The sequence below is a fragment of the Callithrix jacchus genome, chromosome 5, assembly GCF_049354715.1.
Source record: "Callithrix jacchus isolate 240 chromosome 5, calJac240_pri, whole genome shotgun sequence".
Lineage (NCBI taxonomy): Eukaryota > Metazoa > Chordata > Mammalia > Primates > Cebidae > Callithrix > Callithrix jacchus.
The window spans coordinates 67742409-67766872 of record NC_133506.1 but is presented as its reverse complement, the minus strand read 5'-3'; the positions used below and the strand labels follow the sequence as shown (position 1 = coordinate 67766872).

The 24464-nt window shown below is 42.8% G+C and overlaps 1 protein-coding gene across 13 annotated transcripts in view; it reads left to right on the top strand.

Annotated features, from left to right (window-relative positions):
* Positions 1–24464, top strand: part of ZZEF1 (zinc finger ZZ-type and EF-hand domain containing 1) — a 134562-nt gene that overhangs the window by 46071 nt on the left and 64027 nt on the right. For 8 of the 13 annotated variants that reach the window (XR_013535446.1, XR_013535447.1, XR_013535448.1 and 5 more), the window contains exons 12-26: positions 3007–3118; positions 4129–4344; positions 5423–5523; positions 5991–6160; positions 6733–6866; positions 10092–10162; positions 11081–11195; positions 15715–15874; positions 16761–16882; positions 16988–17110; positions 17930–18096; positions 18181–18262; positions 18983–19184; positions 20588–20736; positions 22418–22658. Coding sequence is in view for 8 of the 13 variants with exons in the window: in XM_078372525.1 (XP_078228651.1) it covers positions 3007–3118; positions 4129–4344; positions 5423–5523; positions 5991–6160; positions 6733–6866; positions 10092–10162; positions 11081–11195; positions 15715–15874; positions 16761–16882; positions 16988–17110; positions 17930–18096; positions 18181–18262; positions 18983–19184; positions 20588–20736; positions 22418–22658 (2165 nt within the window). In the remaining 5 variants the exon portion in view is untranslated. The remainder of the gene's footprint in view (positions 1–3006; positions 3119–4128; positions 4345–5422; positions 5524–5990; positions 6161–6732; positions 6867–10091; positions 10163–11080; positions 11196–15714; positions 15875–16760; positions 16883–16987; positions 17111–17929; positions 18097–18180; positions 18263–18982; positions 19185–20587; positions 20737–22417; positions 22659–24464) is intronic. The other 5 variants (XM_035299506.3, XM_054255640.2, XM_078372523.1 and 2 more) reach the window with 3 other exon arrangements.

Genomic DNA, 24464 nt, shown 5'->3' with positions numbered 1-24464 from the left:
CTCCCTTATTGCTACTAGTGAGTTGAAAGAATCTGGAGAACATTATTCTCAGCAGACTGACACAAGAACAGAAAATGAAATACCACATATTCTCACTCATAGGTGGGTGATGAACAATGAGAACACATGGACCTGGGGAAGGGAGCACTACACACTGGGGTCTATTGGGGGGAATAGGGGAGGGACAGCAGAGGTGGGGAGCTGGGGAGGGATAGCATGGGGAGAAATGCCAAATGTGGGTGAAGGGGAGGAAGGCAGCAAAACACACTGCCACATGTGTACCTATGCAACTATCTTGCATGTTCTGCACATGTGCCCCAAAACCTAAAATGCAAAAAAAAAAAACCTCGAGCTTAGATAAGAAAAAACAAACAACAACAAAAAACGCAATGAGCTGACACTCTGTACGTGCCGTTATTAATGCTCCGTTATGTCAGGGACAATGGATTGCTGGTGTTAATAGAAGCCTTTTCATAGCATCTGTTCCGTACTGCTTGAGCTTCAGTGTGCATACACATCAGCCAGGGAATTTGTGAAAAATGCTTGTTCTGATTCAGGACTTCTGAAGTGGGGCCTGAGACCTTGATTTCTAACAGGCTCTCTGGTGATGCTTATGCTACCTGTCTGTGGACCACACTTGAAATCATGAGGATCTAGGAATAATTCGCTCTTTTTGCTGCAGTTCCTTTAGCAGCATTCCTGGTGAAGGTTTGATCAGTCTCTCTGCAGTACTCTTGGTAGAAAACTCACCGAATATCAGACACTTCAGTATTCCCAATTTCTTCATTTGAAATCCACATTTGTAATTTCTCTTCGGTGGTCTTCATTTCAGCCCTCTAATGAATTGGAGCAACGTCCTTCACTCTAACATCTCCCTTCCATAACATGTGCATGCATTTTTAAATGCTGCTTTTCTTTTTAAATAATAGCTAGAGATGACACTGGGTTTTAAGCAGCCGTGTCTTGGGACAGACTAAAATAGGTTGTTTGCCTTAAAACTGCTGTTAAGCAAGGTCTTTTATATCTTATACAGGATGATTTTTTTTAACCTAAATACAGGCCTATTCACTACTCCCTTAATGATTTTAGCTCCTGATTCCAGCCTGAATGACTCTTAAATCCTGATTTAGTTAGCCTACGTATTTCCCAATCCCTCTCTAGTTTGGAAACCAGAATGTTAATGTGCATGCATTTTCTTTTTGCCTTTTTTTTGGTCATGTGTTCCTGGCCAGGTGTTGGTCAGTCAGCACGCTCCATGGTCAGTGGTTTGGTGCTGTGCATACGTAAGAGGACTAGTATTCAACTCTCTTCCATCTTGCCTAGTATGCAGTGCAGTATAGGGAAGAAGATTGCTTCTCTCTGTTGTCTGACATCCTGCCAGCTCATATCTCCAAGATGTTCTTGACCACTGCCAAAGAGTAGATTAAAAAATCTTCAAGCTTATGCTATTGATGAAACTAATTGACATGGCTTTGGGTTAAGAGAATACCATTTACCATTAGGGTTAACTATATCATGAAAGGTTTATGCCTAGAAAGACTTACGTGAAGAAGGGACATTTTGCCAGGCATGGTGGCTCACACCTGTAATCCCAGCACTTTGGCAGGCCAAGGCAGGTGGATCACTTGAGGTCAGGAGTTCAAAACCAGCCTTGCCAACATGGTAAAACCCTGTCTCTACTAAAAATACAAATAAATTAGCCCGGTGTGGTAGCAGGCGCCTGTAAACCCAGCTATTTGGGAGGCTGAGGCTCTGAAGGTGGAGAATGCAGTGAGCCGAGATTGTACCACTGCACTCTAGCCTGGGTGACAGAGCGAGACTCCGTCTCAAAAAAAAAGGGACATTTTTTTCTCTGTTACAGAACTTACTCTGGATTTTCTTGCCATAATTTCCTCTTTTTGGTGGTTTCACCAATGCAGAATACTGATGTGTTGCCAGCTTGGTGGCTGTATCACAGACTGAATAGTAAAGTCTTAGGAATGCTATTTGAAAAAACTGCTCTTTTTCTCGTTATTTGTATATTTATTTATTTTTACATTTTTCTTGAGATGTAGTCTCACTTTGTCACCCAGGCTGGAATGCAATGGCACATTCTTGGCTTACTGCAACCTCTGCCTCCTGGGTTCAAGTGATTTCCCCACCTCGGCCTCCCAAGTAGCTGGGATTACAGGTGTGCACCACCATGCCCAGCTAATGTTTTGTATGTTTAGTAGAAATGAGGTTCACCATGTTAGCCAGGCTAGTCTCAAACTCGTGACCTCAAGTGATCCACCCTCCTCAACCTCCCAAAGTGCTGGGATTACAAGGCATGAGCCATTGTGCCTGGCGCTTCTTAATTATTTAATTCTTGAGGGAGTAGCATGTAAGTATCCAGCTTCTAAAAAGAAGTGGCATACAGTTGTATTTCTTCAGCCTCAAGGCTGTAATGTTTTTCTGAAAGGACTTCTTAAGAAACAGACACAAATACTGAGGCCTGTGAAGGCTGAGGTTTTTGTTTTTTGGAGCCCCAGGATCTGAAGGCCCTCAGACTTTTACTCATCAGCTATGGCAAGTGGCTTAAACCTCAGGCTGTTCATAAACATGTTAGCCAGAGCTAGGGAAAGAAAAACAAGCCTGCCTCTTTTCCGGTACCTTCCAGAAGCACATGCCAGCTGTTGCATTGTACCTTACTCCTGAGCGTCTCATCCAAGATGCCCGATTTCCTATCTCATTCTTCAGATGAGCCAGTTATCGAGAGAAGCAGACTTTTTCCTTAGTTCCCAGATTTGGGAACTAAGGTTTGGGGTTGATGTAGTTCCCAGTTCATAGAGAAGGAGACTGAGCAATGGAAAGGAAATACTACCGTTTCATGTGTTCACAGAGTACCAGGTACCACACCCAGCTCTCCACTGTTAGTTGACAGGCTGCAGATACAAGTTACATGCTACTTAGCTGATACTGTATTTGTTAGACCCTTGAGAAGTTTTGAAATAAGAAAATGTTTTGTGAATTCTCTTGTCTTTACAGGATTGGTTGCTCACCTGATGACCTTGGAGAGGATGATCCTATTGGCTGGTTTGAACTGGAGGAAGAATGGGATGAAGCAGACGTCAAGCTGCAACAGTGCAGAGTTGCTAAAGTAAGCATTAGTGAGTTGTTTGCCCACTCCCCTCCTTTTGTTCTGTGTTTATTGAGTGGTGATTGTGTATCAGCTCTGTGCCAACGCTGGAACCCCAGAGGCACATCGACCTTCAGGGAGTTCATACCCTGTAGGAGAGACAGATGTGTAAGACAGCGTGATACGAGCTATGAAAAAGGGAGAAACAGACGGCTGTTGGCACCCAGGGGAAAAAGATTTAACTCGAAAGCCTCTCAGGAAAGGTAGTGTGATGCCAAATGCTGGAGATCGATTGAGTCATTTAGCCAGGCTGCAGTGTGTGGAGGAGGGCCTCTCAGGCTGAGGGAATAAGAACACAGACATAAACTCGAGAGAGATATGTTTCCACAGAAAGGACAAGTCATTATTTGACTACTTATTTTTTTTCTAAACCTTGAGTGTCAATCTCAGGCTTAAATAGGAGAATTAGGAACTCTCTTAAGGGCACGTAATAGTAGGTGCTCAGTAAATATTTACGCAGTTGAGTAGTGTGTTCTGAAAGGCCTTTCAAAGAACTTTAACTGTGAGAAGCAGGTAGTTTGCATGGAAGTCGGGTTTGGAAAATGAGCTTAGATTTGAGTAGACAGAACTGTTTTCCTGGGTTTCTAGCGTGGGGGTTCCTATATCATTTGAGGGCTTTGAGGTGTAGGTTTTCATCATATATCTGATTTTTTTTCAAAATGATTGCCACAGAGCAAATGTACTTCTATTCATACTCTCTTTTCCTGTTTTTGCCTCAAAGAGGGAGGAATGATGCTATTTCCCCTACTGTGATCTTGACCCAAACCCAATATGATTCAGCATTCATGTTGTCTTTTTTCCTGTTACTGTAAATGCTGGACTTAAATTTTGTGTCCCTAGTTCTGTGCATAGTGTTCCCTCATAAATTATGAAAGTCATAGGAAGACCTTCCCAGAAAGACCTATTTTCCTCTTTCATCAGTATTCAGGGATTCTGAGTTCTTCTCTTGAAATCTGTCTTGTCTTTTCCAGTATTTGATGGTGAAGTTCCTCTGTACCCGTCAGGAGTCAGCAGAGCGCTTGGGAGTGCAAGGCTTGAGCATCAGTGGGTACCTCCGGCCTGCAAGAGCAGAAGCAGAACAGAGCGTCACCTGTGCGCACTGCAAAAAGGACACAGAGGAGAGTGTGTGTGGGGCCACGCTGCTCCTCAAGACCCTTCAGTTTATCCAGCAGCTCGCCCATGACCTGGTAGGACTTCCTCAGTTGTCAGACTGCATGCCTTCAGGAAAAACAAAGGACAGTATTAAGAGACATGAACACCTGCTGATAAAACCTGCCCCTGCCGGAGCCAGTCACACAGGCATTGTGCTGTTGCAGGGACATTCACAAGCTGAGGGAAGTGAGATGTTGAGGATCCTTGGCATCGGTCAGTGAAGGACTGAGTGGCTTGTGGCCTTTGCTGTGACTGCTCCTGGAGTAGACCTATAGACACAGCCTAAAGATCCCTGGCCGTGGTTGCCACGGGGAAACAAAACAAACAAGTTCATGGGATTTGCATTTTCTTTAAGTCCTAGAAGAATTAGGGCTGAAGTCTGGGTGAATTCTCATTATTTACTGAAAATACTAAAATAATGTCAGGATTTGAAATCGAAAATGATTTTTTGATTTCTGACTTTTCTGAAACTGACTTTCAAAAATAAATAAAACACACCGTGACAACTCACCCAGAGGAAGGTTCTTAGAGCCATCACCATAGCCTCAGGAGTTGAGTGGAGCCCTCTCACGTGTAATGTACAAAGTCGTTCTTGATCCTTATTCTGCTTCAGGCACATTCAGAGGCTGGTGACTCATTTATATAAGGTTCGTTTTGTCTTTGTTATTCAGACCTTCTATCACAGTAGAAAAGAGCAAATTAGGAGATGCCTGGAAATAACAGGCATGCTTGCAGAAGAGTTGATTCCTTTCAGCCCACATGTGGGGAAGAGTTCAGTATATTGTCATAAGTCCTGGACAGTGATCATCCAGGAAAGACTGGCTTATGCGCTGTGTTGGGAAGTCAGGAGCGTTCATGGGTGTGCGTGTGTTTGTGTGTGTGTGTTTATACACTTACATACATACGTATAATATGTACATATAACATATAGAAAGTTTCAAACCAAAAATATTTGTTAGCAAACTTCTTTGTAGTTGAGTAAGCGTCAGTAATATGAAAATCTCACTCATGTAGAGACACCTCATTCCTTTACAATGAGAAGTAAATGAGACATTATAGTATTTCTCTAAATGCATTTTTCAATCTTTTTTTCTGATCTTTATAATTTTTTAGGTGCAGCAGAAGGAAAGTGGCTTAAAATATAAATCTTTTCTGGACTTTGCCGGTCTTGATTTGCAGATCTTCTGGAATTTTTACAGTAAATTAAAGCAAAAGTAAGTCAGAATTTGTTATAAAGTGATAATCGTATAAACTGAAAACACTGAGTTTTACTATTCTAAGTGGGTGATTTTTTTTCTGAATTTTTTCTTTACTTCCTACCAGTGTTTATAGTTGTGATTTGAAATATTTGGTTATTATGGAAAATAACACCTCAGGTTTCTAGAAAATATTCTATTTAGGCAGTAATAAACAGGTCAAATATTATAGTACTGTCCTCATTTTATAGATGAAGAAACAGGATCAGATATGAACCTCCTTCCCCACAGTGGACAGAGTCAGTAGGGTCTGTTTTCAGACTTCTAGTACAGTGTTCTTTCTGGTCCACCCTTCTTCCTCTCAGTTGGCATTATTTTCACCAAGCCTGATGCCTAGAGGAAAGTCCTTTGTAGACAGCTGTGCGGTTTTGGAGAGTAAATGCAACTTGCCCTTTTGCTCTCTGATATTTTTTGTTTTTCTGTAGCCCGAGGGAAGAATGCGTCTCCGCCCAAACCCTGCTTCTGCAGCTCCTCCAGAGCTGCTTCTTCGTGCTGCAGGGAGATGTACTGGCTGCTTCTGAGAAGGAAAAGGCTCCAACCCAGAGCCCTAAAGGAGTAGAGGCTGCCAAGGAGCTCTACACACACTTGTGTGATGGTAGGGATTTTGGTTTTTTCTTTAATACAATGCTGTGTAGGTAGCCTGGGGGCCTCTTGCTATAAAGAAGAAGGGTGTCCTATGATGATGCGAGCCAGAAACGAGTGTTTCCTCTGATGCTCTTTGGAGTTACTAGTTTGAGTTCAGGATCTATTCCTTCCTCAACTGACTTCTGTTCCTCCTGGTTTCAGATCTATAGCTGTGTTATGTTGAGAGTCATTACTGAGGCACTATATGGAGCCTTAACTTCCATTGAGTTACTGAGATGAGGCTGAGATGATAAGCTGAGGATGAAACTCATGGCCATCTGAAGTTGTATTTAAGGCTTGCCAAATTATGTCTCAAAAGAATGGGGAAGTAATGACATAAAAACTGTGACATACAGTCTTTGTTTTAGTTAAATATAAGCAAAAAAAAGTAATTTTTAATACTGCCTGGCCTGTACAGAAATATTTCTTTGCTCTTTTATTAAGTACAAAATGGAAAGTAGTGAATTTATAGGCTTGTTATAGCCACTGTAAATGCAAATAGATGGAATATATGAAAACTGATTCCATTGTTCATTTTATCAGTGGTAGACAGGGTGGATGGAGACTCTGTGCCCATGGAGATATTAAAAGAAGAAGTCAGGAATACCCTTCTCAATGGGGCTGCCATCTTCTTTCCTAATCGGCAGACCCGACGGAACCAACTCTTCACCATGATGGTAATTATTAACTAAGAGTCTGGATTCAGTTTCTGAAGTCTGTGAGGATGAAATTTGTTAGGCTTTGTTATCTCTGAATATATTGTCTGTTGCAGCTTCCATTATGTTTATTAATATTATATGCTGACAGATTTCTAAGGACATGGCATTCTACTCAAAGTGGGATGACAGATATTCCCAATCTGTGTTTCATAATCTGATGTCTCACAAAGTGACAGTGTAGTCTCCTTCATCTTTATGACTTGCCTACGATCATACTTTCATTTTAACATTTTAACTTTTTATTATAGGGAAATTCAAAACAAATACCAAAGCCAACTAAATAGTATAGTGAATGCCCCTGTCCCCCAAATGTACCTGTCACCTAGCTTCAACGGTTACAAACTCAGGATAACCTTGCTTTATTTATAACGCACCTCACCCCCACTTTCCTCCTTTCCCCCCTGCCCATTATGAGTTCAAAGTAAATTCCTGACATTTTATTCATAAATATTTTAGTATATATCTATAAAAATAATACCAAGTTCTTTTTTTTTTTTGAGATAGGTTCTTGCTCTGTTGCCCAGGCTGGAATGCAGTGGTACCATCACAGCTTAGTGTGTTCTTGACCTTCTGGGCTCAAGCAGTTCTCTCACCTCAGCCTCCCAAGTAGCTGGGTCTACAGGTGCTACCTGGCTAATTTTTGTATTTTTTGCAGAGATGAGTTTTGCCATATTGCCCAGGCTGGTCTTGAAGCCCAAGGCTTGAGTGATTCACCTACTTTAGCCTCCCAAAGTGCTGGGACTGCAGGTGTGAGCTACTTACCTGGCCAATGTCACCAAGTTTTAGTCCTAAATGGTTCTTGTCACTCTCCTAGATCACTTCTTCGTGTTATTCAGACCTTAGTACTGGGGGTGAAAAATGCTTTTAGTATTTATAAGCACTGTGTTACCAAATGCAATATCCTATACAAAGATCCAGGTTTTTAATTCTTAAGGAAGTATTTCTATATGAAAATGAATATAATACATGAAAAAATATTAATGATGATGTAAAACAAAACAATTTTTCTCTCTAGGCCATATTAAAAACACCTAGGTAAAGAAACGTTAGAGGTTGCTGTGTTACCATTATAGTAAAACACAGGGAACATGTGTATCCCAAGGGGATAAATTAGGGAAATGTATACAAGAAAGCAAAATTAGAGGCCAGTCTTACTTATGAACATAGTTAGAAGAACCCTAATGAAATATTAATTTACCAATCCAACAACATACAAACAAAATTATGGCCAAGTTGGATCTACTCTAGAAATGCAGTGATGGTTCAGCAGTAGAAAATCTGTAAATGAAATCAGAAAGGAAAATAAACGTGTCACTAAATGCAGAAAAAAATTTAATAATGTGAAATTCTGATGATTAAAACAATGAGACAATATGGTTTCTTTAGCAAACTGAAAATAGAAGGAAACGCCTTTAATCTGGTGGAGGGTGTGTATTTGATGGTGGATTACTGGAAGCATTCCTTTCAAAATGGGGACTAAGACAAGGGTGCCACTGTCATTGCTTCTCTTTGATGTTGCGTTGGAGGGCCTAGCTAGTGCTGTAGGACTTGGAAAAGAAGTTTTAAAAATTATAATGAGAAAGAATAAATATTTATTTGTTTGGAGATGATTATACATTATTTTTTAATGTCTGTGTAGTCAAGCAACTAATAGAATTATTTAAAAGAATTTGACAAAACTAGATACAGCATTTTAAAAAGGCATTTCTAATGCAACAACCCATGAGCAAACATAAGGGAAGTGTTCTGTGCAATGCAGACTGTGGGATGTATAAATAAGGGGGGGAATGAAAGAAGTGGAAAATGTGGTCCCTGATGGCAAAAGGCTGCAGTCTAATTGGGGACACCTGCCAAAAGGAAAAACTGCTTCCATATGCAAGAGGAGAATCATGTTGAGGCTAAGAGATTGAGGAAGGTTTCAGAGAAGAGGAAGGATATTTCTTTGTGTAAAATTTGCATATCAGCTCAAGGAATCACTTCCCACATTCTGAATTATATAACCTTTGTCAGCATCAGCTGACCCAGCCCGCTGGTCTGTGGGTGGGTCTCTACCCTGCTTGTTTGGTGCAAGCATTTATCCGGTAGCTGAGCAAATGATTATTGTCCTAGCATGTTTCCTACACAGGAAATAGAAACAGAACATATGACTTTTTGAATGACATTGGTGTCTTCTCATGCTGAGAAGTTAAATAGCACTGCCAACCTTTTATATAGTGCTAAGCGATCCTCTCTCCATCAGGTGCCTCCTCAATGTCTTCTGATACCATACCCTCAGGAGATACTATTACTCCAGGGATGGCATTTCCAATGGTAAAAAGCATATATGAGCATGTGTCAGCCGGGCACGGTGGCTCATACCTATAATCCCAGGACTTTGGGAGGCTGAGGCCTGCGGATTGCCTGAGCTCTGGAGTCCGAGACCAGCCTGGGCAACGTGTAAAACCTCTCTCTACTAAAATACAAAAAATTAGCCAGGTGTGGCAGCGTGTGTCTGTAGTCCCAGCTACTCGGAAGGCTGAGACAGGAGAATTGCAAGAACCGGGGAGGTGGAGGTTGCAGTGAGCCTGGCAGCAGAGCAAGACTTCATCTCACATTTAAAAAAAAAAAAAAGTATGTATCTTTTTGAGGTCATTTTCCTAAGCAGGAAACCTGAACCTTGTGTTGACTTTGGCAGTGAACAAAGTGAACCTGCCACCTTGTGTTTAGATGGCTTCCTCTTAGCACTTGACCAGGTTTTAGTTGGGTGCTGTGAGGTAGTCTCCTGACCTTAGCTTTTCTCATTCTTGGGAACAGTGGGTGGTGATACATTTTTTTTTTTTTTTTTTTTGAGATGGAGTCTTGCTCTGTCACCGAGGCTGTAGTGCAGTGGCGCGATCTTAGCTCACTGCAACCTCTGCTTCTCTAGTTCAAGCAATTCTCCTGCCTCAGCCTCCTGAGTAGCTAGGACTACAGGCACACATCACCACCCCCAGCTGATTTTTATCTTTTTGGTAGAGACAGGGTTTTCACCATGCTGGCCAGGATGGTCTTGATCTCAGGATCTGCCTGTTTCTGCCTCCCCAAGTACTGGGATTTCAGGCATGAGCCACCGCGCTCAGCCAGGTGGTGATATTTCGTTGCTGCTCTAGGTCTCTGGAATGTCATGGAATAGATTTTCTGAATGTACAGTTTCTGGTTTTCTAGAAGAATGTCACCGAGCAGGAGCATAAGCAGTCCCTGCAGCTCACTTTCCGTTCACTGTGCACGTATTTTAGGTAAGTTGATAGTTTTTAATCGTCAGTTAACCGAAATCTTTGCAGAGTTGTTTTCTTGAGCTCGCCCTTCCTTCCATTTGCTTTCGGAGTAGTACTTCCTTCTGCTCAGCTAGAAAGCCAGGCCAAAGAGTGGTAAAACTGACCCAAATCGTGGTAAAATAGTAGTCTTGTTGACAGCCTGATCCGGTTCCCATCCATTTTAAGACAGTTGAGCCCGTTGAGGGACTTTTTGAACACTTCAGTTTCCAAGTGATGTTTAACAACTAAAACTAAAGCCAAAGGAATTTAGGGTCCTGTATTCGTGTCTATGTTAAAGCCAGCTGCAGAAGCACAAAATGATAGCTTTCAGAGGGGAGTGTGCTGGGAGGGAGGACTTAGAGGTTTTTGCATGTTTTAAGTACCAGAGAAGCTAAATGGGCCTGTAGGCTTTGTTACTAGAGGGGATAGACTCTTGAAGGAAGGGAGCTAATATCCTGAGAAGCTACCTCAAGTCAGACTCTACCTGGTGTGGGTGCCAGATTTAGAGGGCTCAGAATCCAGTAGCAAGGATGCTGAAGGGGTCTGGGGCTGTCCTGTGAGAACATTTGAAGACACAAGGATATTTAGCCAGGACTTGCAAGCTAGGAGTCCTGAGATTAGGTGTATTTTACTTCGGCGGCCAAGGTGATTTCTTCATCAGCTTTATACCTCAGGATCTCTTCCAGGACTGGAGGATTTGTGAGTCTGTGCTAATGAAGGACATGTGGACAGACAGAGGCACAATCCTAGCTGGCTCCACAGCCTGAATTCCTGACCCAGACTCCTCCCGTCCGGTAGAACTGACATTGAAATCTTTCTGCATTCTTTCTTGGAATCTAGTAAGACAGTATGAAATCTTTCTCCTCTAGCCAGGTGTCATGATAGTTTGTATCCTTTCAGTGACAAGGATCCAGGCGGCCTTCTGCTTTTACCTGAGAAGAACGACCTGGCCAACATGAACATCAGTGAAGTTCTGGCAGTCATGAACACTCTCCTCTCTGTTGCTGCTCGAGAGGTATCTGATGGCTGCCACCCTGTTTTCCCTGCCTCATGCTTTTTGGAGCACATGATGCGGCAGTCTGTTGTGCCCCTGTTTGCCTCTGCAGTATGAATGTAATTTGTTGTGTTTTTTCCTGTTTTTTTTTTTCCTGAGACAGGGTCTTGCTCTGTCACCCAGGCTGGAGTGCAGTGGCACAATCACAGCTTACTGCCCCTTCTGCTTCCCAGGCTCAAGCAGTCCTCCCACCTCAGTCTCTCAAGTAGATGGGACCACAGGCACCATGCCCAGCTAATTTTTAAATTATTTGTAGAGACGGGGTCTCTCTATGTTGCCCAGGCTGGTCTTGGACTCCTAGGATCAAGAAATCCTCCCACTTTGGCCTCCCAAAGTACTGGAATTATGGATATGAGACACTGTGCCTGGTGTGAATGTAGTTTGTTATTGATCCTTACAAATGATCAAAAAGGTTTCCCGGCCAGTCCTTGCAAATGAGTGAGGTCATACTTAATGTTCTTGGTAGTGAGCAAACAATAAAAACACAGAAGTGCATGGTAACACTTTCTGTGGAAAAAGAGGAATGGATTTGTATCAGGTCCCCTTGTACCCCTTGTAGTGATTGTCAGTGAACCCAACACGTAGTTGTGTGTTGGTGTTGTGAATTTTCAGGACAACTACTTTGACTATAAAGACGAAATTCAGCAGGGTGTGGTGGTGTGTGCCTGTAGTCCCAGCTACTGGGGAGACTGAGGCTGGAGGATTGCTTGAGCCCAGGAGTTCTGGGCTGTAGTGCACTATGCTGATCAGGTGTCCGCACTAAGTTTGGCATCAATATGGTGATCTCCCAGGAGCGGGGGACCACCAGGCTGCCTAAGGAGGGTTGAACGGCCCAGGTCAGAAATGGAGCAGGTCAAAACTCCCATACTGATCAGTAGTGGGATCGCGTCTGTGAATAGCCACTGCTCTCCAGCCTGGGCAACATAGAGAGACCCCTGTCTCTAAAAAGAAAAAAAAAGAAGACATTCAGGGCTGGGCACAGTGCCTCACACCTGTAATCCCGGCACTTTGGGAGGCCAAGGCAGGTGGATCACCTGAGTTTGGGAGTTTCGAGACCAGCCTGACCAACATGGAGAAACCCTGTCTCTACTAAAAATGCAAAATGAGCCAGGTGTGGTGGCGCATGCCTGTAATCCCAGCTACTTGGGAGGCTGAAGCAAGAGAATCGCTTGAACCTGAGAGGTGGAAGTTATGGTGAGCCAAGATCGCTCCATTGCACTCCAGCCTGGGCAACAGGAGCGAAACTCCATCTCAAAAAAAAAAAGAAATTCAGATTTCTTAGCAGTTTTGTGGACTAATCAAATCTGAAAGTATATTATCTTTTTTATGTGTTACTGATTTTTTTTTTTAATTTGCCTTTTTTTGAAATACAAGGGATTTTTCTTTCTTAAATGTAGTTTCTGTTCCAAATGGATCAGTCACTTGGGATATTTGATAGAAATTAAGATTCTGTGTCCCACCCTAAGTTACTGATTCAGAATCCCTAGGAATAGGGCATAAGAACCCCATTTTTCTAAGCACACTGAGAGATTCTGAAGTGATAGCACCCTGTACTAGGAGACCAGGAACTACCTCTTTGGACTAATGTGGGAACCAGAGAGTTAGAGGAGATTTTGTGGTAAACTAATCCAAACCACAGCCTTCAGGTATCTAATGATATGGACTTCAAGATAACTTATCTTTTATTTTGTGGCTAACTTATCTTGTATCTTTCGACTGAACTTAGTGTCTTTAAATCTCTTACATTTTTGCGGGTACCTTACTATTTTTGAGTTGCTGTTAGAGCCATAATTTCCTTCATTCCCAGCTGCCTGGAGTGATAGGCCATCAGTGGGTATCCCCCAATTCACTGATCGGGACCTCAGTAGGCTGCCTAGGTTCTCATTTGCCAGGGTTGCTCTTTGACTGACTGCTGTTTAGACCTAGTATTAATTTAGATCCAGGGTAACATTGACTTTGTAAGCCTCAACTTTGTATTTGATCAAAAACTTTGCTCTATTTTTTGCTGTCACATTAATTTTCTCTTACTTTCCACTTTCTGGCTTATTTCTAGACTCTTCTGCCCATCTCTGAGTCTTCCTTTAAAAACTCAGTTCAGTCCACTGCTCATCAGTATGTGTTCTCCGCCCAGTTAGCGGTGGCTCATTCTAATCTCTGTCCTTATTTCTGCTATTTCCCATACTTTTCCTTTCTTCTGGAGCTAGTCTGCATTCTGCCTGTTTCTTCAGGTCCCTGAAGCCTGAACTAAGTTCTTTCCTCACCGGTCTGTCTTCTGTAGTTACATCATCAGTGCCATTGGGCAGAAAACTTCAGCCTTCTCACCTGGTTTTCATAGGTGTCAATTCTGCCCGCCTGTGCAGAGTGGATAGGTGGTAGAGCCAGGACTGAAACTGGGGCTGTTCAGCTCAGAGTCTTGTCCTCTCTCCACCAGGTAAGATAGGCCAGACTTATTTTAAGATGTATGTGGAGAAATGAGACAGCATTTGCCCAAGAGAATTTCCCATAATCATAGACCATTTGCAGATCAGATATGTGTCTTTTCTTCTCTTTCACTTAACCTGTGGTACAAAAACTATAGATGTCATTGAACCTCCTTCCTAGAGATTCAGCTATTAGTGTGTTTCCCTGAATTCTCTTTCAGTAAAAGACATTGATGGTTATACTAAAGAGTTAGGGTTCAATAGGAAAAAAAATTTAAAGGTGATCAGAAATGTACTTCGTCTGAAATTCTTCTCACGAATTCAGCAAATGCCCACCGAATGCCTGATGTGTGCTAGGCCCTGTGCTAGGCCACAGGGGATACAGTGATAACAAGCACGATCTCTAGGAGCCAATACGTCATCAGGCAGTTGTAACAAAGCAGCAAGCTCCATCAAAGAAGTGAGCCCAGGGTAGAGGGACACGGAAGTGCATACCTGACCCTGTCTGGTGGAGGTGGGGAGTGGAGCTGGGGAAAGGCTTTCTGGAGAAGGTGATACTGGAGCTCAGTTCAAGGTCATGAATAGGATTTAACCAAGAAGAGAAGAGGATGGAGGCATTGTAGGTGGAGGCAGCGGCATGTGCAGAAGGCCAGTGATGAGATGGCAAGGAGTAGGTATCTGAAGAGAAGAATGATGCTGGAGAGACTCTGAGCATGCCAGGCACATGGTTCTGGTAGGGCTGCAGGTGATGAGATCTGGTTGTGCCCCAGGAGATGAGTGCGTGCTGGAGACTGTGCAGTCAGTGACAAGCAGCTTCTAGTTGAAGCCATAACTGTAGATGGCATCACATCACCCATGGGCATCTTGAGAGACATCTACAGGAAGGGGCAGCCAGGAGAGTAAGGAGTGGCAGGAAAAAATTCAGGGGACACAGACCTGAGCGGGGAGAGTTTAAAGAGGGACAGTGGTCAGCAGTCTCCAAGGTCAAGTGGAGGGGCTTTGTCTTCTAGGTGGGAACTGATGCCTTTGAAGAGTCATTTCACAAGAAGCGGTAGAATGGAAGGAAGAGGAAAAGCGCAACCAGAACAGGTGCTGGAAACTTTTTAAAGAGTATGTGTGAATGGACAGCTGAAAGAAACAACTGTCTCTTATAAGGACTAGCTATTACAGTATCTTTGATGTCCAGTCCCCTCCATCCACTCGCCTTTTCATGGCTCACTCCCTTCCTTCCTTGCCAGATGAAATCATCATTCTGAAGTTTGTGTTCACTGTTTCCTTATTCTTCTTTCTGGTTATTCCTACACAGCACATCTGTATTGCCTGGTTTTTACCTGTAATGGAATCATACAGCCTACAGTCTTCCGTGATGTTTTTTCACTCGTGTTTTTGAGGTTCTTCCATGTTGGTTTTTTGCTGCTGTTTGTTTTCGCTGGTGCACAATATTCCCTTTATGAACATTGCACAATTTATGTATCCATCTTACTTTGGAGGGATTGTTGAGGTCCGGATTGGGGCAGTTAATCCCATGACAGGGCTGATAGGAGCAGACCTTGTAGTTCTTTTTTATTTATTTTAATTTCTTTATACCTTCTGGTTTTTATGTGCAAGAGTTTATCTCTAGAGGCCAGATAACTCTTCAAAGAAACTTTGTCAACAAAGATGATGGTTAGAAAGCCATAGAGACATGAATAATTGTTTTTTTAAGATGGGAGAGGTTTGACTGCAGGCTTGAGGGAAGGAGCCAGAGAAAGGAGATTTTAAGATATAAGAGAAAGGAGAGCTGCCAAAGAGCTACCCAGTGGGGCAAGGTTCCTGAGGTGGCAAAAAGAGATGCCATGTGGAGTAAAAACATTTGTAAAGGTTCCAAAAAGCTGGAGAGAGGAGCGTTTTCATAATACCATCTTTCTTGGTCACTGCTGGGTTGAAAGCTGTTTCATGACTGTTCCCCATAACTATAGAATGTTTTTGCTGGTGGCAGCTGCTGCTTTAGTGAATACTCTTGGCTATGCTCTGTGAATGGCCTTGTCATGGACACTTTCTATTTGTCTCCTACCTTGTAGTGTGAGCTGTTAATGCTCAGTGAGGCCCCAGGGGAGTCTGGCTCTGTGCTCTTCTCCCTGTTCTGGTCCGTCCAGGGCAGCCTGCTATCCTGGTGCTACCTGCAGCTGAAGAGCACGGACTCTGGAGCCAAAGATATTGCCGTGGACCTTATTGAAAAGTGTGAGTTTCAACATGAAAACAGATGGTCATTTGGGTTTTGACTCTGAGTATGTTCTCTTTAGTAACTCATGCATTGACTGTGCATATGGCTTTCTTTATTACAACTCACATTCTTGGACTGGTTGGTCTAATTAAAATAGAATTCTACAGCATGTCTTTTTGTCCAGAGTTTCCTGTCTGAATGTGGTGGTATGCCTAAGTATTTTTATTGCAGAATTAGATCATTTCACAGCCTAAACATTGTTTCTGCAATCATACAGCACTCTTACATGATGTCTCACTCTTCAGGAGAGTCTGCCTGTTTTAATCAAGTCATCTAAAAATGAAAGTCTTGAATTTTAAAAATCTAAGGTGTATGAACATTCCTGTGATCTTGGCTAATTACTGAGAACAATTAGATTCATGTTCTGTAAACTCACAGAAAATTATGTGAAACCCAATAGGTACCGATAAATTATGTGTGGAAAGTTCAGTACCATCAAACTTGGTCCCAGCAGCTGTGACGAAAACACTTATGTTGGGTCTTGCCACCTAGAGCTTGGCCTATTAGACTGTTATACCTCATGCACGACCCATTGTAAGCAGAAGGAAAAGGAGAGGCTGACAGCTGGGTTAGTCAGCCATGAAACTTCACTTCCAGAAGTGCCCCTCCACTTCATCAAAAGAGACGAAAACACAACATCCCATTCAGAGCAGTCTTTTTCTGAAATTTGCACTGCTCCTTCCTCCCAGAGGAGTGCATCAGGGTGACACTTCACGGCCTGCCGTCTTTGCTGTGGGGTCTCCTCCACAGCTCTGTAGTCCTCTTTGTCTTTGTCCGTGGTGATAACTAAGCGTGTGATATTTCTGCTATATAAAATATTATTTAATTTCTTTGTTTTGGTAGATGTGGGACAGTTTCTGGCAAGCATGAGAGTGATTTTGGAATCCCTTTTGTCACAATATAGTGGAAAAACCATAGTAGAAAGATTATGTAATTCCGTGTTTTCAATGGCACCTCGTCAACTGGTAAGAAAAAGTGGCAGCTATTTTTAATGAGCCTGAAGGGGGCTGGGGATCTCCGTCCCCAGGCACAGCCTGAGGTGGACACTAAGTACTTCATCCATCTGTTAGGTTATCTTCCTGCTGGACTTCTGCACTTTAGACATCTCACACTGCACGCTCTTGAGAGAGTTCAGCGCCCTCACAGGACTGTTGAAGAAGCTCTGTGGTGACCCCGAAGGAGGACTGACTAAGGTAACTGGAGTTGGCACTTGAGCCTGCCCTGTGTTCTCTCTGACTGCTGACTGCACACAGACACAGCTGGCGGCCTCTGGAAGGCTCCCTGTATTTTACCAGCAGTCCTGCCAACAAGAGTAATGCCAGTCCAGGTTGATTTGGCATGGTCAGCATGGAGACACATGGTCAGAAAGGAGACACAGAGAAAAAGCTGTAGAGATGAATCTCATCATTTTGTAGTTTATGAAGTTATATAAATACCATGTAAGTGAATGAACAAATTGAAGTTTAAAAGAGAAATTGTATGTTGAAAGGTAAATTAGAAGGTTTTATCTTTTAGAAGAAATTTCTTCTTTACTTAATTTTGCATAGGTAATGTTTAATCACTGTCTTGTATGAGTTTCACAACAGCTCTGTGATAGTAGAAAAGAGATTGATATTTAATAGGTCAAAAAAAACAAAAAAAGGGTGAGGAGAAAGGGAGAGTGGGTCCAGATTTGCCAGTGTCCCAAGTAGGAATGTGAGGTCTTTAAACTCGTAACTCAGTGCTTTTTCCACTGGAAATTCACACTGGTAATGATTTATAAGAAGTAGTTCTGTCATAGTTAAAGGTAGTCTAGTAAAAGCATGTCTGCTCTGCTGAATGATGGGTGTGTGTGGATCTGTCGGTGAAGATGGGCATGTCAGGTGAATATGGGCATGTCGAGCCTACATGATGGTTTGTGCAGGGCTGGCAAAGCCCATGTGCCTGGAGCACTGATAGAGAACCAGTCTGCTGTGTGTGGCTGCGTAGAGTGATGAGAACCCTTTTTTCTCCCGGCTCATCTGTTTGCATAGCTGGATGTTGAGACCTGGCAACAGGAGCAGCCTGTGGTGTTACATACGTGGACTAAGGAATCTGCCCACAGCTACGAAAATAATTGCCATGAGGTATCTGTCTTTGTTAGCCCGGGAGCAACCTATTTTGAGGTGGAATTTGATGAGAGGTGTGAAACTGAAAAAAGGTAAGACCTACATGTTCTTTCTCCCCCAAGAAATAATAGGTCAAAAATGTGAGAAGGAAGGTAATAGACATTATGCTCTCACAGGTATGATTATCTGGAATTTACTGACGCTAGAGGTCGGAAAACACGCTATGACACAAAAGTTGGCACTGATAAATGGCCCAAGGTGAGTGAGAGTCCCGGAAAGAGGAACCTACTTCTGCACCAGTGCTTTTCCTTTTGTCAGCCTTCAGGGGGCAGTAGAGGTATGGTCTTTGAAGGGAGGCATTTATGTGACACTTCCCGGAAAGGAAGGATTTATATCAGAGTCTGTCACTTGTTTTGTATGAATTTTTTGGAACACAGCCCTGCCTGTTTATGTCTTGTTTATAGCTGCTTTGTTTGGCACTGCAGTGGCAGAGTGGAGTAGTTGCAGCAGACTGTGTCTAGAGTAAGTGAGAGCTTTCATCCTTAGCAGGAAGCCATGGTGGGTCTAGCGGGTAGCCCACACCATGTGGTGGCAGCTGAGAGTCTGCCTCCCAGGTAGATCTGCTTGAGCTTTTGGGCTGGAGGTTAGTGCTGCCTCAGACTGTTGACCTCTCCATGGTCAGTGGTGTTGGCGGGAGCAGAGGCATGGAAATGTGACCACTGGCCAAGCAGGTAGTAGACAGACGGTCACGTAAGGTGTCAAAAGCTGAGCAGCAGGTTTCTGCCAACTCTCCTTCATGGGGTCCGGTTGTGAATTTGCCATTTTCGTCACCCCTCTGTACATTTCTCCATTAATAGTTTTGGACGTGTGGTACTAGAGATCAATTTTAAACTTAAATGTTTCTAGTCATGAACAGCATGTTTATTTCAGAAACACTCCTCTAATCTGTTTGACCACATGAGTTCTGTCTGTCTCTAGAAAGTGACCTTCAAGGCTGGTCCTCGGTTGCAGTTCCTCTTTCACTCTGACAGCAGTCACAATGAATGGGGCTACAAATTCACTGTCACTGCCTATGGCCTGCCCGATGTTGCCGTGTCTTGGGGGCTGGATTTACAACTCCTTGTCTCCCGGCTGATGGGACGCCTAGCTTCCCAGTGCATGGCACTCAAGTCTGCACATCGTAAGTCCACATTCCTGTTCCTTCCCTTATTACACTCACGTGAAGTGCAAGATGCATGCTTGCTGTCTTGTAGGTCGTCTCCACTTAATGGCAGGGGATCAATAACATTCCCTTTCAGTTTCCCTTAAACCAGAAGAACAAAGTGTCCACTCAACACCATTGTCACGAAACTTGTTGCCTTAGACTTTGGAACATAGCACAGACGATGCCATGGGTTCTCTGTCTATGGAGGATAGCAGCTTTTTTGGCAACATTATCTTCCTTTTTTTATAAGTAGTTATAGGTATAGTTCATCCAGAAGGCAGGAATATAGAATAAGTTAATTGCATGTCCTTTAAATATGTGAATATTTACGTAAATATATGTAGATATGTGAATATGGATTTTGTTTTAAAGTTATTTGTTCAGGGCTGAGCGAGGTGGCTTGTGCTGGGAATCCCAGCACTTTAGGAGGCCAAGGTGGGAGGATTTCTTGATTCCGAGTGTTCAAAACCAGCCTGGGCAGCATAGTGAGACCCCTACCTTTACAAAAAAAATTAAAAATTAGCTAGGCGTGGTGGCACATGCCTTTTGTCTCAGCTACTTGGGAGGCTGAGGCAGGAGGATCACTTGAGCCCAGGAGTTGGAGGATGCACTGAGCTGTGATCATGCTGCTGCACTCTAGTCTGGGTAACAGAGACTCTATCTCTTGAAAAAAAGGAAAAAAAAAAAATTTGTTCAATTTAGTTATTTATTTAATTATTCCAAGGAACAAGAATTATAGAATAAAACTTTCTACTGTATTTTATTTCTTAATCATTTCTTGAATTTTTCCAATTTTAGAAGTAAAATATCATAGAAAAATTATGTAATGGAAAGAAACAAAGGAAAATAGAATCCTTCTTAATCGTGATGCTCATAAGTAACTAATTTTTTTCTTTTCATAGTTCTCCAAGAAAGAAAGAAAGAACTATTAGCATTTTTATTTCCACCTGTTTTTTTCTCTGTGCCTATTTTAAACACATCAGTGCTGGATATTTATTATTTGCTACAGAATTAAGTTTACAAATTGTGGATGTTTTTCCATAATTAAATGTTTCTGAATGCCCTCGTGTATATGCCAGAGATGGTTCATATCCTGTTTTTAGCTTAGTGTAAACAGATTAGTCATTTCAAGGGTACCTCGTAGCTGAAGTAGTTCCACAGAACAGCAGTATTTCAGGACTTGCTGGTTTAGCTTAATCTGTGATATGTGTTTACAAAGTATCACAATTACATTCTGGTATATGGGTGAATTTTCTCTAAGTTTTGATTTTTTTAAAGCTTTTCTTTCTACCCATTTTAAAAAATCTTTTCTTTGTCATTTCAAAGATTTTCAATGTATTAAGGCAAAAATAGAACTCTCATATATCATCTCTTTCTAGAATTGGGAAGTAACATGGCAATACCTCAGGCAAAAATGGCATTAGTCTTAAACTCCCCTCTGTGGAAACCTGTCTTCAGGCATCAGATTTGTCCAGAGTTGGAATTAGAAGCAAGCTGGCCCACTCACCCACACCAGGATAGTAAGGAGGTATTTACTCTTCTATTCTCTTTCTATTTAGAGTGGAAACTGCCTATAAGTATTTATTACTTTAAGTTGTAAACACTTGTGATTCTGTCTTCCTATCCCCATGAAGCAGTTAGCTCCTTGAGGCCAGAAACTATACCTTGTTAACTTGTTAATTCCACTGTGACCCACAGGGGCCAGTGTACAATAGGTGTTGAGAAATACTGACCTCATGACTTGGGTGACATGGAAGAGGTGCTCAGTAAATCTCTGTTGATGGAGGTATCAGACAAACAATTGAGTGCACTTCTGGTGCCTGCTGAGTCCAGCTTTAGAGGAATGATTGGTGCTATACCGTTTGTTCAGCATAGAATCACAGCTTATGATTTAGGTGTATGATATTTTAAAACTACGAAGTTTGCCCTGTCTCTATTTTTCACCCCTCCTTCCCTCTATTTCTCAGTTCTACTTTTCTTCCTTTCCTTCCCTGCCCTGCCCCACGTTATTCAGTAGTTAAGTGCCAAATCCAGTGGCTCCTGCTCAGCTTCTGTTCTCCTTGCCTCTGTTAAACTTGGCTCCTTCAGACCCTCTCTTCTTTGGATCCATGCTAGTCCACTGTCTCCTCTTACATCTCACTGCCCACCTGCCTCCTCCACTGACTTCTTGTATTCCTCCTTCCCTAAAGGGTAGGCTTTATACAGGCTTTCCTCCCTTCCCACAGCCCACCAGGACTCCGTCCTCCCTACTGTCTTCTCCTGTCACATTGCGGCACTAAATCCTAATATCCGTATCCAGGTCTGGTTCTTCTCCCCGCTCCCAGTACCTGTTTCCATCTTCCTGTGAGGCATTTCCATTTAAGTGTCCTGACTCCCCTTCACTCAGAAGTGTAAAACCAAAGACTGGTGACTTCTGTGACTGTCATTGTCTCCTCAGGTCTGAAGCCACTGCTCCCTAGCATTCCCTGTCCTCACCTGTCTCCCCATTTTGTCCAGTCAGCTTGCAGGTCCTGTGGATTCTTCCTCATGCTGTTCATCTCTGTCCTTTCCTCTGTCTGCATCTTTATCCAGGCCCTCATTCGCACCTGCCTTATGACATTGGTACCTACCAAGTTTTTTTGATAATCACTGCTTTATCTTGTCATTCCACTGCCAAGCACCATTAATGGCTCCCCATTGCCCACAGGGTGAAGTCTAACTCCTCAATGTGACAGTCAAGGCTCTCTGCAGTCTCCTTTCACCTTACCTATCTGACTCTAGTTCCCATCACTCCCCAGCTGAGACTTCAGGCCAGGTCAGTCTCCCCACTGACTCGTAACCTCTGCTAATGGTTATGCTCCTCAGGGCCGAATCTGCCAGTCCTTCAGGGTTCAGTCCAAAGGCCATATCCTCCAGGAGGCTTTTCTTAACTACTTTAACCTGCCAGGATCTCTCTCCTTTGAACTCTCAGCATTGGGTATCCCTTCTAGGCATTTGGCACTTGATAATCTTTTGCTTTATGGGAATGCTAGTTTTATTGCTTTCACTGTTTTATTTATGTTTATCTTTTTTTTTAACTCAGCTCTCTGTCTGGTCTTCCTAAAATAGATGTAAACTCCAAAGAGTGGTCACTGTATTTTATACTTCTGCTTTGGCCTAGTAGTTTGCTCAGTAAATTTTTTTTTTTTAATGAATGTGTTAAATGTGATGGGCTTATTTTCTGTTTCCAGGTTAAGAACATTTCTGATGACCCCTGCCACCATTTTCTTCTTGATTTTGCCCAGTCAGAGCCTGCTCAGAACTTCTGTGGGCCATATTCAGAACTTTTCAAAGGATTTATACAGGCATGTAGAAAACAGGCCCCAAAGACAGATATAGTTGCTGGTTCCACTATTGATCAAGCTGTGAACGCCACCTTTGCTGCTCTGGTGTATCGCACTCCAGATTTATATGAGAAGCTGCAAAAATATGGTAACTTTATTACAGGGAATATTTTTGATCTGAAGGCTAATTGCTAAGTTTTAAGAAAGGCTATCTTAAGTGAACATTTTTAAATATTTAAAAATATAAACACATTTCTATAACTGCAAACATCATCTTGTTTGTCCTGCTTTGCCTATTAAAAGATTCATGGCCAGTTTATGGTTAGCAGAGTAGCCTAATGTGTAGCACCTAACCTGGAGTTGCAGAATTAGCAGGTAATTTGTCTGTATCCAGAATTCTCATGGAAAACCGCTAAGAAATTTAATGGAAAGAAACCTTACCTTGGGTCATGGTCCCAGTGCAAAAACTTAGAAGTTGTGCAGCTTCAGGTTAATCAGACAACCTTTCTGCACCTCAGTTTCTTTATGTGTAAATTGGTTTAAGGTTGATTTGCTCAAACATTCTAAGAAATTCCAGTTAAAACCGCAGATGTTTAAGTTCTTGAATGTAGGCCGGGCACGGTGGCTCACGCCTGTAATCCCAGCACTTTGGGAGGCCGAGGTGGGTGGATCACGAGGTCAAGAGATCGAGACCATCCTGGTCAACATGGTGAAACCCCGTCTCTACTAAAAATACAAAAAATTAGCTGGGCATGGTGGCACACGCCTGTAATCCCAGCTACTCAGGAGGCTGAGGCAGGAGAATTGCCTGAACCCAGGAGGCGGAGGTTGTGGTGAGCCGAGATCGCACCATTGCACTCCAGCCTGGGTAACAAGAGCGAAACTCTGTCTCAAAAAAAAAAAAATGTTCTTGAACGTAGTAATAACCAAGGAGGAAACTAGGTTTTAACTGTTACCTTCAGCTGGCTTGCAGCGTCTTGGTAGCATCACCCTGCGAGGCTTCCTTTGCTGGTAGCCTTCTCCTTCCCACCTCTTTTCCTCATGTCTCCTAGGGATGCCATCTCTGTATTTACCCTATATGTAGCCTGCCACCTAGCAGGACCCACAAGGAGGGAGAGTCTCTCTCTACACTCCTTCAGGGAAAAAGTGTTTCAAACCCTACCTAGAGATGAGGTCTGGGTTTTCCTGGCAGGGTATGTGTTCTTTACACAGTGCAGGTGAAATAAGCAAAACCGGAACTTCCTTCCGTTAGAGTGAGTAATTGACTACTGCTCATTTTGTTTTATTTTATTTTATTTTGAGATGGAGTCTCACTCTGTTGCCAAGTCTGGAGGGTAGTGGTGCGATCTCAGCTCACCACAATCTCCGTCTCCTGGGTTCAAGCCATTCTCCTGCCTCAGCCTCCCGAGTAGCTGGGATTACAGGCGCCTGCCACCACACCCAGCTAATTACTGTATTTTTAGTAGAGACAGGGTTTTGCCATGTTGGCCAGGCTGGTCTCGAACTCTTGACCTCAGGTGATCCATCTGCCTTGGCCTCCCAAAGTGCTGGGATTACAGGCGTGAGCCACTGCGTCTGGCCTCATTTTGTTATTTTTGATATTTTTATTCCTACCACCTTTATTGCTGAGTCCTTTGGATTTCACGCTGCAGAATTTATTTTCTGATTGTTAAAACATCTTGAGTACATCCCCAAATCTTAATATCTCCTTTAAAAAGCTGCTCAAATAAACAAAACTGCATTGAGACATGAGTGATTTATGGAAACAAATGCCGTATGGAAGAGTGTATCTCTGCTAAGGAATGGAGAGAATGATGTAACCTGTGTGAGTTAGGACAGGGAGAAGTCAATATGTATTTTTGTAATCAAATTATAGTAAGAAAGGTGGATAATCTTTTTACTTGAGGGAATTTTCAGTAGAGGGATAAAAGCTTGTGGGTTCAAAGCTGAGAAA